Raw genomic sequence first — 13,427 nt, 5'->3', positions numbered from 1 at the left:
GACATGCAGGTAGAGAGGATACAATGAGTTAGTTTTCAGCTGAGAAAAGTGAGACACAGCAACAGAGGTTGTCATTCGCTTATCATGGCTGTGGTCAGGTCGGTGCAGGTCAGTCTGTGGAGGTTCAGTAAGTTTTGGAAGAACTCTGGCGTTCTGTTTTCTCTGCCGACGCTCACATTCTGTGAGCCAGTTTGTTAAAGCCGCCTGATGTTTTCTAAGCTGTCCCAATCTGAGACCTTCACCCGTTTCTGTGACTTTAATTTGTCCCTCATCCTATCTAAACCTTCTTTAGTTATTTTTAATGCTGCCGGGCTCAAAGAGCCTTAGGCTGGAAAAATACCATTCTGGATCTACTCCGCACACATTTCCACACACACCTTCCCATACTTACGTTCCATGAACTCAAAGAGTTCACCGCGGGGCGTCGCCGGTGTTTTGGAGCTACATTACCCATGTTTACACTTAAGCACGGGGAGGAATATTCCCACACCTTAGACTACAGACGTCTCTGTAGAATACGGAATAACGGCTAATCCGTCCGCCCTATCTCACTGCTTTCCAGTGAGAGACCCACTCACACCCTTGTGAAGGGATTTTAACCTGCCCCAGATCTCCTAATGAGACCTTCAGGCCCGCTTCTAGTCTACGGAGCTCCCAAAATCCCTTGTGAAGGGATTTTAACCTGCCCAGATCTCCTAATGAGACTTCCAGGCCTGCTCCTAGTAAGCGGAGCTCCCAAAACCCCCGGCTGCCCGTCTTCCTACTTTTCTAAAAAGGGAGAAATGTGTGTGTGCGTGAGAGCAACCTAAAATCCTAGAGTAATTTCTCACTCACCAGACTTCCTTGACAGGATGGAAGATGTTCGAGATCCTGGCGGGCCAGTAAGGAGATCCACGAGGAGTCCCCCAGAAAACAAAAGCTGAGACGTGCTCAGGTTGATCAGACACCCGTCATAAAACCCGAAACTGACCACGCAGGAGCACTTCTGACACCAGGTTGTTGAGGCAAAAAGTTACTCTGTCAAGGAATTAAGAGTCTGGTTCTGAAGTGAAAAATGATTACAAGTTTATTGAACACAGGATTAAAATACAAAGAATAGAATGAATAGGAAGAATAGAAAGAATAGAATTGCAATTCCTGAGAGACTGCTCAGAGGTCTGACAGCACAGAGATCTGAACAGAATCTGATAAGAAACACACAGGCAGCATCTTTTAAGCAGAATGATCAGTCACAACACATCATGAAATACAAACAAAGAGATTGTCTGTTCCTCACACAGGATTAGACACTTCAGCAAACCTAATGAGCTTTTTCAGTTTTATTGAGCACGTAAACAACCCCAGTGACGTTAAGGCAGGATGCCCGGCTGGGTCATCCTGAGGCGCCTGGCTGGTATCAGATAAGTCACACAGGTCAGAACGAACTGTTCTAAAGAATGCATGATAGCAACAGGCTACTCAGTATTAAACTTAATTACCAAGAACCTAAACAAGCTGTTTACCCTGAGCGTGATCAGTAGACACAATATAATAAAGGGAATAATATGAAATTTCCCCAACAACTGTTTGCAGTGTTGTTTTTAGCTACCATAAAAACATTCTGTTCCTTTTAAATTCATGGGTAACGCTGCTGTAAATCAGGGACCTGAACTTTTTTAGCTCGTATCTGTGCCCATCTTGTTTTGACTTTTACATTATTTTCTTTGTCAGTACAGGAATGAATGAATGAATGATTGAATGAATGAATGAATGAATGACTGTGTTTAACTTCTGCATCTAGTGGTAAATTAACATTTAAAAACAAATAATTACAGTGCAGTTCAAAGAGGTTGGATTTTGTGTGCATATATATAAATAAAATCTATTTCCAGAGCACACTATGGCTACACCTCTGGAGGATGTTGGCAAACAGGTGAGTGAAATTAAACGCTTTCAGAGCGTTTTATTTTCTTCATATCTCATTAAAATGAAACCTGCGTCAGTGGACTGATGAGTTGGGATGAATTTAAACGTTAAAGCTTCATGTCATTCTCTGTACATAAGGTGTGGCGGGGGGCGCTCCTGCTGGCCGACTTCATCCTGTCCAAGCCAGAAATGTTCAGGGGGGCCACAGTCCTGGAGCTGGGAGCCGGAACAGGCTTAACCAGCATCGTCATGGCAACCACAGCTAAAACAGTCTACTGTACAGGTAAGACACCGTTCGTTCGTTCGTTCGTTCGTTCGTTCGTTCGTTCGTTCGTTCGTTCGTTCGTTTGTTCGTTCGTTCGTTGTTTGTTCTGAATATGCAGATAGTACTTGTCTTCTTTATGACTATTAAACAAATTCTTTACACAACATAGTATAGAAATAGTTTAAGGTGGCAAAAAATAAACACAAAAAAAGGTTTAACATATTCGGAGTGAGAAGAAGCATTTACAACCTGTTTGTAAAATCAAAACATAGCGTATATACATACACGTATACACACATATTCCGTACATAGACTTCTCCGCCGCTCATCTTCGTGTCGTTAAACATCTATAACATTAAACATGTATTCTAACAAACTTCACAGACACGTGATTTGTTTCATGTTGCAGCCCAACAAAATGACGTAATAATTAAACTGAAATTAAATTAAAAGGAAACTGGTGGAACTTGATTATATGATAAAAAATGAACATTTTATTTATTTTAATAGTTCCAGCTACAACTGCAGGATGATTTAATAATAAATAAATAATAATAAATAAATGCCACTGTTTCTGTTGTTGGCACGTTTGTCTTACAGATGCAGGAGAAGACCTTCTAAACACATGCAAGAGAAATGTTTCATTAAATAAACACCTGATGGAGACCTCAGGTAAGAAGACATTGTCAGACTGGTTCCTGTTTCACCTTTTTTTCCTCTTTGCTTAAGAAGGACGTATTGAATCATGCCCCACATATGGACAGAATAGTAGCATTTCTAACTTTTAACAAGGTGAAAGTCTGAGACGGCTGCAGCTGGATTCATGAATAGCCAGATATTGGATTAATCCGGGACTATTTCAGTTGCATAGTGCATTGCAGATCATCTCCAGGACTCACATTAACAGTTTGATGTTGCCAGAGTCTAAATCCTCGGACTAAACTAGAAAAATTCAGAGAAAAACTAACTTACTGTCTGGTGAGATACTTGCTTGCATGAATGAAAAAATGCTGTTATAATACATGCCAGATGGCATCTGTCTAGTTGCTACGGTGATACCTACCTGGGCAGCATGGGGAGGGGCTGTACACACACTCAGGAATCAGGTGAACGTAACACAAACTACTCCTAATTAAAGTCATTGTCAGGTCTGACACGCTGGATAAATGATCCCATCAGTTTACATGATGGGCTGATTTTCGCCTTTTAGACGCACAATGCTTCGATTTGGAAGGTTTTCCTTAATTATTTGGTGACTTTTGACTGCTCAATAATCCTCTCTTTCAAACAAAAACATCATATCCGCCACAGTCCCATTCTGTTCTGCTGCCGCCATTTTTCAAGTCTTCCCTGAAACTCATTACGCCTCCCAGCCGCTACGAGGCCCAAGCATGCGCAGAAACAGCGTCCACCACAGAAAGGATCAGAACCAGCGTAGACATGCTTGTCTCCTGCTCATCTGATCCTGAATAGGTTTAAACAACCTTCTTGATTGGATTAAAAATCTTTTCTGATCGAGGCCGACTAGGATGAGCTGAGGTATTTACACATTTTTACCCTGATTGGACGTTTGAATGGATCAGACGTGCTCCATGTAAACGCAGCTACTTGTATGTTGTATGGAAAATATTCTTGGAACACGCTGATAATATTTCTATCATTCTAGCATCTACTAAATAGCTTTTATGCTTGTTAAACAGCAACCTCACCTCTACGTTCCAGCATGTCACAGCCTCATCTCTTCTACTGGGTTGCATCACACCTGTTATCACGATAACAATGAGAAGAGTTTACAAGCAAAATCATGTTGACATGCACAGAATGTTACCACTGTCTGACTTATCGGTAAAGGCAGAGGAAAAACATTTCCGGTCTAAAGAAGCACAGCTGCATGTGTTTTTTTTCTTTTCAAATAAACTTTAATGAATAAACCTCACAATGCAATAAAAGCATATTTGTTTTTATACATGCCGATCAGAACAACAATCAGCTTAACCCGCCCCTCTTCTTCGGAGTGACACTGTGGTCCGAATTATCGTGATCGGATCGGAATATTCCAGTTGGTATGGTTACATGAAGGTTTTTTTTTTTTTTGTGATCTGGTTTTTAATCCAGATTCTTGTGTTCATGTAAACACGGCTTACGAGAGTTGGGTTGCAGTCTGTACTCTGAGGCGATTTGATGGTCACATTGGGTGAAAGGAGACAAACATGCCTTCGTTTTGATGTGTACTTTGTACATTTACAGAAAAAACTGAGTGTAAAAGGAGTTTGTGAAATTTTTCTGAATAATCTCAATTTAAAATGTGTGTGACATCATCACACTCCAGCATGAACATTGAGCAAAATCAAAAATTTTTCTTAAAACTTCGACTGTGATTGTTTGAAAAGCATCAAAGGAAAGAAAATGTCCTTATGGCCAGTAAAAGACGTACCTTTTGTGACTTGTTTAAAATTTGAATGACGTTTCTACGTGAAAGTATGCCCGAGTTATCGGGCTGCGAATCGAACACCATGTGATCAGTCACCACCAGAAGTGGCTGGTTAGCTCATTTGGCAGAGCATCCAGTTAGAGACCGGGGTTCGAATCGCCCAGGGGATGAATAATAACACCTGCCAGTTGGGTCCTTAATGCTACTGCCTAACCTCTGTAAGTCGCTTTGGAGAAGCGTCTGCTAAATGACTGCAATGCAGACCATTCCTGATCAAGCTTCATTTTTTGGTGCATATTTTTTTTGCACAGTTTTACTCAAAATCACACAACAGAACTTAATATATAGGCAAAATAAGTACGACCAATAGTTTGTGTAACTGAATGCCTTCAGTACCCAGAAAAAGAAAACATATGGCCCTAATAACATCACAATTTTAGCATTTAGTATTAACTTATTTAATTTATTATTTAACTATTTACGAGGCATTATTTAGAGGAGCATCCATTTTTATATACTCCTCAATGACCTGATAAATATTGATGTTATAATGAGATGCTCATGCATTTTAATGAAATGGAGTTTTTTCTGACCACCAGGTGGGGAGGTAAGAGTGAGACAGCTGGACTGGCTTCAGCACAGCCTCTGCACAGGTAAGACATGCACTTTTTAAACAACCTGATAAATAAACTCACACAACAAGCTGCTTTGTTTGATCCGTCTCTGATGCAGCACTCCTGCTCAACATGAGCCGGATTCAGTTTTTCTCCAGACCTTCAACGAGGTGTTCATTCAACTGTATGATTGTTAAAATGGAAAACGTCAGTTTTCCTGTTGTCTGACTTTTGTAGATGCTGATGTGGACTTTAGTTGGACAGAAGAGGAAGTAGCTGATCTTCATGACCACACCAGCTTCATCATAGCTGCAGATGGTAGGTTGTTGATGAAGAGAAATGTGTCATTTGTCTTCAGAGGGAATTTGTAATCAGGGAAACATAAAAGCATCGTTCTTCCCCAGCTGTCGATCTTTTCTCCTCTTCTGTGAAATACTGCAGCTGGTGATTAAGTTTGATTCTTACACTTTTTTCCACCAAAAGCATCGTGTCTAAAGATTCTTTTTTCTGCAGGGGTGTATTAAAAGTGTAAGAATTGCAAAGAAAACCACTAAAGAAGCTTTTTCTCTCAAGGACCTGGCATCCTGTAGAAAAGTGAACAATGCTGTTGTTTCTTGTTTATTTGAATATACTCATTATGTACACTAACATAGATGCACCAAGACCGTACACCACCTTCCATCCTGATGCCACAATTAGACTTTCATTTTCTGTGGCAAAGTGATTGTAGCTCATACAGGTCAGAAGTTTAAATGAAATGGACAGGTGTGTCAAACACATGGTTTAACACAGAAAAAATAGAAAACAAACACAAGAAAACGATGCCCAGCTTTTATCGACACTGTTAAAAGTGAATGGAGTACACCTTATATTAGACCATTCTGCCTCAGAAAGCTGCTCTCTCACCTGAAGCTTTTGATGACCATTCTGGTAGAATTCAGTTGGATGTTCAGGGTGCATTCAATCCAGGATAGTCTGCTAGACTCCATATGATCCCGGACTCGTTTCTTTTGAAGGCTGCCACATTTTTCCGGACTGAAATTGTGCACACGCTGCACTGCTCCAACGGATTTGGCTTTTTAAGTGACGTTTTACCCTCCTCGCCAGAGGGGGTGCTGCATTTAGAAATACTGAAGGAGAAAACAAGCCACCCTATGAAGAAGAAAACTTGTTCATGTATTGATTAATGCAGGACAACTTCGATTTCTACCACATAACAGCTAAAATGGAGCTGCATCAGATCCCTGCGGCGTTGGTTTGATCAGAATTCTTCCACGTCTGATGGCGAGCCATTTCTGCCGCCTAACGCCTCACACACTCGTATGTTTTGGTTGAGTAAATCCACGTTGCCATGTGCTGACCCCACAGTGCCCTTTGCTTTGTAGTTCACTTCCTGCATTTGGTCCTCTTGAAGGGGACAGAGACCTGCGTCCACGTCTTTGATCCGACTCAGAATTCGTTTGTGAATTTATAATACCTTAAACGAAGCAAACAGACTAGGATTTATATAAAAGAGCTGGTGTGAATGCAGCTACAACTGTAGATGTCTACAGGCTGGACGAAGACAGGTTGGACGAAGACAGGTTAAATGTCTACAGGTTGGACATCTAGAGGTCGGACTTAGACAAGTTAGATGTCTACAGGTTGGACGTTGACAGGTTGGACATCTACAGGTTGGACGTTGACAGGCTAGATGTTGATGTAGACAGGTTAAATGTCCACAGGTTAAACGTTGACAGATTAAATGTCTACAGGCCGGACATATACAGGTTGGACGTTGACAGGGTAAATGTGGACGTAGACAGGTTAGATGTCCACAGGTTGGACGTAGACAGGTTAGATGTCTACAGGTTGGACGTAGACAGGTTAGATGTCTACAGGTTGGACAAAGACAGGTTAAATGTCTACAGGTTGGACATCTACAAGTTGGATGTTGACAGGGTAAATGTGGACGTAGACAGGTTCGATGTCCACAGTTTGGATGTAGAAAGGTTGGACATCCAAAGGTTTTTAACCTCCTTGTTGTGTCTGCGTTCCTTCAGTTTTCCTTCTGTCCTCGCAGGGACGTCCTCAGCCTGATGGTGGAAAGTCCTGATGAAGGACAGTTTCAGTGGGTGGTGTGAGATCTTTGTGTGGAGGTTTCTGGTAAACAGTGTTGAAACTTCCATCTTCCTCAACTTACACCAGACAGTCAGAAAGCGTCCTCCATGCTGTCCACCGAGTCTATGCTGTCCACCAAGTCAATGTTGTCCACCTAGTCTATGCTGTCCACCTAGTCTATGCTGTCCACCAAGTCCATGTTTTCCACCTACTCTATGCTGTCCACCGAGTCTATGCTGTCCACCGAGTCCATGTTGTCCACCTAGTCTATGCTGTCCACCTAGTCTATGTTGTCCACCGAGTCCATGCTATCCACCGAGTCTATGCTGTCCACCTAGTCTATGTTGTCCACCGAGTCCATGCTGTCCACCGAGTCTATGCTGTCCACCGAGTCCATGTTGTCCACCTAGTCTATGCTGTCCACCTAGTCTATGTTGTCCACCGAGTCCATGCTGTCCACCGAGTCTATGCTGTCCACCGAGTCCATGCTGTCCACCGAGTCTATGCTGTCCACAGAGTCCATGCTGTCCACCGAGTCCATGCTGTCCACAGAGTCCATGTTGTCCACTGAGTCTATGCTGTCCACCGAGTCTATGCTGTCCACAGAGTCCATGTTGTCCACCGAGTCTATACTGTCCACCGAGTCTATGCTGTCCACAGAGTCCATGTTGTCCACCGAGTCCATGCTGTCCACCGAGTCTATGCTGTCCACCGAGTCCATGCTGTCCACAGAGTCCATGCTGTCCACTGAGTCCATGCTGTCCACCGAGTCTATGCTCCTACTTCTGGAGTCTGGATTCTGACTCGGGTGTCATCACATACATGAACCGGTCTTGGTTGTTTATGCTGCATCTCAGTGCTCAGTTTTCCTCTTACCCATGTAAAGAATAAATGAAGAAAATCTCTGATTGTACAAGTGGTGAGTTTTTACATGTTTTAGCTTTTATGTATGATTTTTTTTTAGCTGTCATGATTTCAGATCATCAAACTTATTCCTCAGATTTCTTTTTTTTTTTCCTGTATAATAATTTCCTTCCTGAAAAGCAACAGTTCATCCATGAAAGCCGTTTGAGTTCCTGTTCATGAGTTAATGTTCTATGCAGAGTTGCAGCTGCAGTAAATTTCCGTACATTTTTCAGTCCTCATGAGTTTAATGTGTCCCCCTAACTTTTGAAAGCAGAAATGTTTTTAAAGTCATGGAGAGAAGCAGCACAGGAGGAAAAGGCTGATGAGAAAGATAAAGATGTTGGTTTGATGTGTGTGTCGCCAGTTTGCTACGACGATGATCTGACAGATGGCCTTTTCCGAACACTGTACCGACTCTGCAGCAGCTTCCCTCACACCTGCACCGTCTTCATCTCCATAGAGAAAAGGTGAGATGAACCAATGATTGAGTTGTTTAGACGTGGATCGTTTGTGGGTCTCAGAGACAATTTAAACGGTGGAAATCACTGCATGACGTCAGAGAACACAGTTTAAAACTCCGCCTCCCTCTCCGGGCTTTATTTAAGATGGAGGTTAGGTTAAGGAAAACTGTCTGCATGTGCAGTTTGTGGAATTAATTTATCTTCTTGTCCAGGGAAAAGTCACAGCTGAGGTTTGTAAATTCATAATAAAGAAACGTGATCATTTTGTATTTGTCAGTATTGAAGCTGTAACGTTTTAAATCGTATCCTCAGCAAAAAAACACATTAAATCATTTCATGTGTGACTTTACACAGACGAGAATGTATGAATTTGTATTTATCCACAACTGACACCATAGTTTCTAATCTCATACAGCAGTGTAATCATATGTAATCTGTTGTCTCATCAAACATGCATAAAAACAGGCAGCACAGAAACATGCAGAGAGCTGGTGGTATGTGCAGTATGTCCCGTTTCTGGCTGGTTTGTTGTTTTCAACATGAGGTGCTGCAAAGACCTGAAGGTTTGTCCGTTAAATCAGCACAACCATGACCAGCAGGACAGAAAGCAACATGGCGTTTCCTCCTCCAGCATCCTGCTCCTTTTCTCTCTGAAACACCCAGAATGGAATCAGCCATCAATTCAGTCTTGTCAGTTAACTGTTAGAGAAAAAAAAAAAGTAACGCTGGAAACAGAAGCTCTGCATCATAACCGTCTTTCTGTCCGTCCTCTCACCCGCATCCTCAAACTATTTATTTATTCTTCATCCACTGTTTTGGGGGAAGGTCTTCACTTTTTGATAAATGTAATTAATTTAATTGTTACTTTAGTCTGATTTTATTGTGCTTATTCATGTTTTTACTGGCTAGCATATTGATTTTATTTCATTATTTAAGCCAGTTGGATTTATGAAGCACTTTCAAAACAGCAGCACCAAAGTGCTGAAAATAGGACTTTATTTTATTTGTTTTATCCTTCTGATGTACGCTGAGTGTTTTAAGAGGATTTAACCCTTTCAGTATGTTAGAGTTGGGGTGGGATTGGTTAGTTTCTTGCATTCTTCTGTTTTTTGGAGCCTTTGAGCTGCATGATTTCCCGTGGTTACAGTTTAACTGAGCGATATTCATGAGGATGTTTTCCTTGCCGCCGTCCTGCCAGGATGAACTTCACCCTGAGGGACATGGATGTGTCCTGCGAGGCCTACAACCATTTCATCCGCTGTCTGTCGCAGATCCAGGACACGGTGGACGGACGGTGCACGTTCAGGGTGGAGCAAGTCCTGTCTAACTTTGCACAGCTTCTGGTGTACGAGCGCGTCGAGCAGCTGGTGAGATGATCACACACGTTCATTTCCTGTCGACTGAGCAAACATGAGAAAGAGTGAAAGTTTTTCCACTTTATGTCACATCTTGATTCTTTGCAGCCATTCTGCTGCAGATCTGCTGCAGTGTTTGGGAAGTTTCAGTCAGACGGACTCTTAACTCCAGAATCCTTTTGTATCCAGGGGCGTTCATGGTCCACTCAGTGGCTGCAGGCTCCTAACATTAAAACTTTCCTCGGGGGGAAACTAAAGCATTTTTCATTTATTCAAGAGCAAGTCTCAGTTAAGATGGTGTTTAATTCTATTACTGGTCTCCCTAAAGCCACTGGTGCAACAGACTGCATGCACTGTGCATGAAATCATCCTAGACAGAAAATCCTTCATGAATGTCCAAGTCACCTGAGACTCCCAGATCCACCTGCTGAATCTGGTCTTCAATGATTCAGATTTACTACAACAATATCTTTTCATTATAATGATTAGGTTTATTAGGAGACGGAGATCATGCCCTGACTTCCTGGGTAATGACTGACTCTTCCTGATGCGTTCATGGGGCCAGACTGCAGGCTGTTGTCCAGGTTCAGGAGTCATTGATGACCTGTGGGTTTAAATCTTGATTATTTATGAGGTTAACATGAAGTTATTTAAAAATGAGGACAGTCGGGTTTCAGGGCGTCTTTATTCTGATATTTCATTTTCATTCATCCTTTTGGCATCCTGTGATCTTCCTGTCTGAACACGGCCTGTAAGTCTTGAACGTCTATGAGCATTTTTGGGTGTTTACTTGCAGGTAGAGCCAACCCGTCCGTCTTTTCAACTTACAGAAAGATTGGCTTTCATCAACCTAAGAGGAACGATATTAACAGTTTTGCAGACGTGGTCGTGGACTTTGGGAAGTCCAGACCACGTCTGCGACCAGCTGAGTTTGAGGGAGTTGAAGTGGAGGACTGAGCCAGAGGAGATGGTACTTCCTGCCATCCTTTAATATGTAGAGAAAGTCCTGTGGATGTTCTACCAGTCTGTGGTCGCCAGCATCCTCTTTATGCTGTGGTGTGGAGGTGGGAGAGGAAGGATGGGGTAGCAGAGGCAGGTGGAGGCGGGAGAGGAAGGATGGGGGTAGCAGAGGCAGGTGGAGGTGGGAGAGGAAGGATGGGGGTAGCAGAGGCAGGTGGAGGTGGGAGAGGAAGGATGGGGGTAGCAGACTAACACGTCAGTTGCGAACAGGGTGCAGTCATGAGTGGAGGATTATAATGATGCAACAGACTCAGATGTTTAAACTTGTATTTTGTGTTTTTTTACTTTTTATTGATGGTGCTGTACTTCTACTATAACTCTTAATTTCTACGAGGGAACCTGCACAAAAGGATCAATAAAGTTGCACCTAATCTGATCTCATCTAGATTTGAACCATAAACTGCTAATTAACTATCTACAACGAAATGTGATCATATTTTCTGCGGTGAGCTTGTTGACTCCCACACACACACTTTGGATGGATCACATGTGGGATGATTTCCTGACTGTAGGTTTCTGTTAATAAACGTTATTTTCTGTACCTGCAGGAGTTATGGAGGTTGACAGCGACTCCTCTCCCGGTCTGATTCGGACCTGCTGCCATCTTGACCCGGTGCTGTCTCCTCCCCCCTGCAGCGGGGTCCGCTCACCGTGCTGTAGGTGAGGGAGGGAGATACAACTGTAGACAGAAATGTACCTGCTCTGCTAACAGGATCCACTCAGTGGAGTGAATGAAGTACACAGATTACACATTTGTGTTCCTGAGAACACTGGATTTGATAAGATTGCCCATTTTAGACTCTTATAAGTCATTATTTATTGTGTGAAGTTTGGGTTAGTTTATTATTTGGTTTTAGAAATGAGAAGGTGGAGCTGAAACTGTCTGAAGTTACTTGTAGTTTTTGGTTTACTGAATAACAAGTTGCATGAATACAAGTAAATTTTTAGACTAATAATAAAATTTTAGCTAATAAAGAACTCTTACAGGCTTGTCTCGTGTGTGTGTGTGTGTGTGTGTGTGTGTGTGTGTGTGTGTGTGTGCTGTGCCACAAATATATCACTTATGTCTTAATTTTTGCAAATAACTTTAATGTTATAGGGAAGATGGGATCATTGTGATGTAGCTGAAAGTCAGTCCCACTTCTGGGACGTCAGTCTGTCCAGTTAGGAAGAAACACTGACCACCGACACTGATAAAGAAATGGTCCTGCAGGTGGAGGCCACAGACCATTTCCCTGTCTTGATTCTTTCTGGCTGAGTTTTGCCCACGTTTGCATGTAGCCACTGTCTTCACCACTCGAGGTAACATGAGGCGTGTCTGCAACCCTCAGAAGCTGCTCAGGGAGAGCAGCTCATCCAGGACGGAGCATCAATGCTGCTGTGGCACGAAGGTTTGCTGTGTCTCCTAGCACAGTGTGGAGAGCATGGAGGAGAAACCAGACGACAGGCCCGTATACCAGGAGACGTGAAGGAGGACTTAGGAGGACACCAACCCGAAGCTGGACCGCTATCTGCTCCTCTGTGCAGGAGGAACAATGTCAGAGACCTACAACACTACGGAGCCTCGTTTTTAATTATTTGAGGAATTTCCAGAGAAGTTGGTTCAGCCTGTGATCTGACCTTTCTATTTTCATTCTGAGTAGGATTCTGAATCCCGACTTTCATGGGTTAATGATGAAGTTATTCTCAACGCATTACACGATGTATAAAGATTTTGAACTGGAATAATTCATTCTTCTAGACACAGGCATCACGTCCCTCATCATTTCTTTGGTTTCATCCTTCTGCCGTTGCTGTGGCAGTTTCCTTCAGCTCCAGAGGGTCAGAGGTGCCGTGGAGGTACGAACTTTCTCCAGCCAAGTTTTGTTTTTCTAAATCCCAAACTATGAATAACAGCATTATAAAAATGGTATCATTTCCTCCTGAGGAAGGCAGCAAGGTTTGTACCTTCTGCCTTTTATTTAGAAATTCCAATAAACTAATGGAAAAGTAAAGAAAACTTTAAGACTCCAGTACCATCATTAATTATTGTATTATCATCAACTACGCTATAACAGTTTAAGAAAATCTTTTTTATTTTAAATACTCTGGTCTTCGGCTGAATTATTTATATTTCGGGTCTAAAACCAGCAGTGGTGTTTTCAGACCCAGAAAGCTGGCACATAAATGCCCTTTTATTTCTCAAAATGTACTTTTTAAAGCAAACTAATTCATTTAAACCAAAGCGATTCATTTTTATTTATAGTGTTCATTAGTGTATTCTTCCATCCATGTGTGTGTGTATACATATACATATATATATATATATATATATATATATATATATATATATATATATATATATATATACATATACATATACATATACAT

At 42.1% G+C, this 13,427-nt stretch overlaps 1 protein-coding gene across 4 annotated transcripts in view; it reads left to right on the top strand.

Annotated features, from left to right (window-relative positions):
* The window catches only part of mettl22 (methyltransferase 22, Kin17 lysine), a 29,448-nt gene extending 17,387 nt beyond the window's left edge, over positions 1 to 12,061 (top strand). For 2 of the 4 annotated variants that reach the window (XM_041974663.1, XM_041974652.1), the window contains exons 5-12: positions 1,872 to 1,912; positions 2,044 to 2,188; positions 2,771 to 2,842; positions 5,201 to 5,254; positions 5,453 to 5,533; positions 8,586 to 8,688; positions 9,881 to 10,049; positions 11,606 to 12,061. In XM_041974663.1, the coding sequence (XP_041830597.1) occupies positions 1,872 to 1,912; positions 2,044 to 2,188; positions 2,771 to 2,842; positions 5,201 to 5,254; positions 5,453 to 5,533; positions 8,586 to 8,688; positions 9,881 to 10,049; positions 11,606 to 11,644 (704 nt within the window). In that variant the 3' untranslated portion in view covers positions 11,645 to 12,061. The remainder of the gene's footprint in view (positions 1 to 1,871; positions 1,913 to 2,043; positions 2,189 to 2,770; positions 2,843 to 5,200; positions 5,255 to 5,452; positions 5,534 to 8,585; positions 8,689 to 9,880; positions 10,050 to 11,605) is intronic. The other 2 variants (XM_041974671.1, XM_041974680.1) reach the window with 2 other exon arrangements.
* Positions 12,062 to 13,427: the final 1,366 nt, after the last annotated feature.

This window comes from Melanotaenia boesemani, chromosome 2 (genome assembly GCF_017639745.1).
Source record: "Melanotaenia boesemani isolate fMelBoe1 chromosome 2, fMelBoe1.pri, whole genome shotgun sequence".
In the NCBI taxonomy this organism is placed as follows: Eukaryota; Metazoa; Chordata; class Actinopteri; order Atheriniformes; family Melanotaeniidae; genus Melanotaenia; species Melanotaenia boesemani.
Note: the sequence above shows the minus strand (reverse complement) of the source record. Positions and strands in the feature narration are given on the sequence as shown.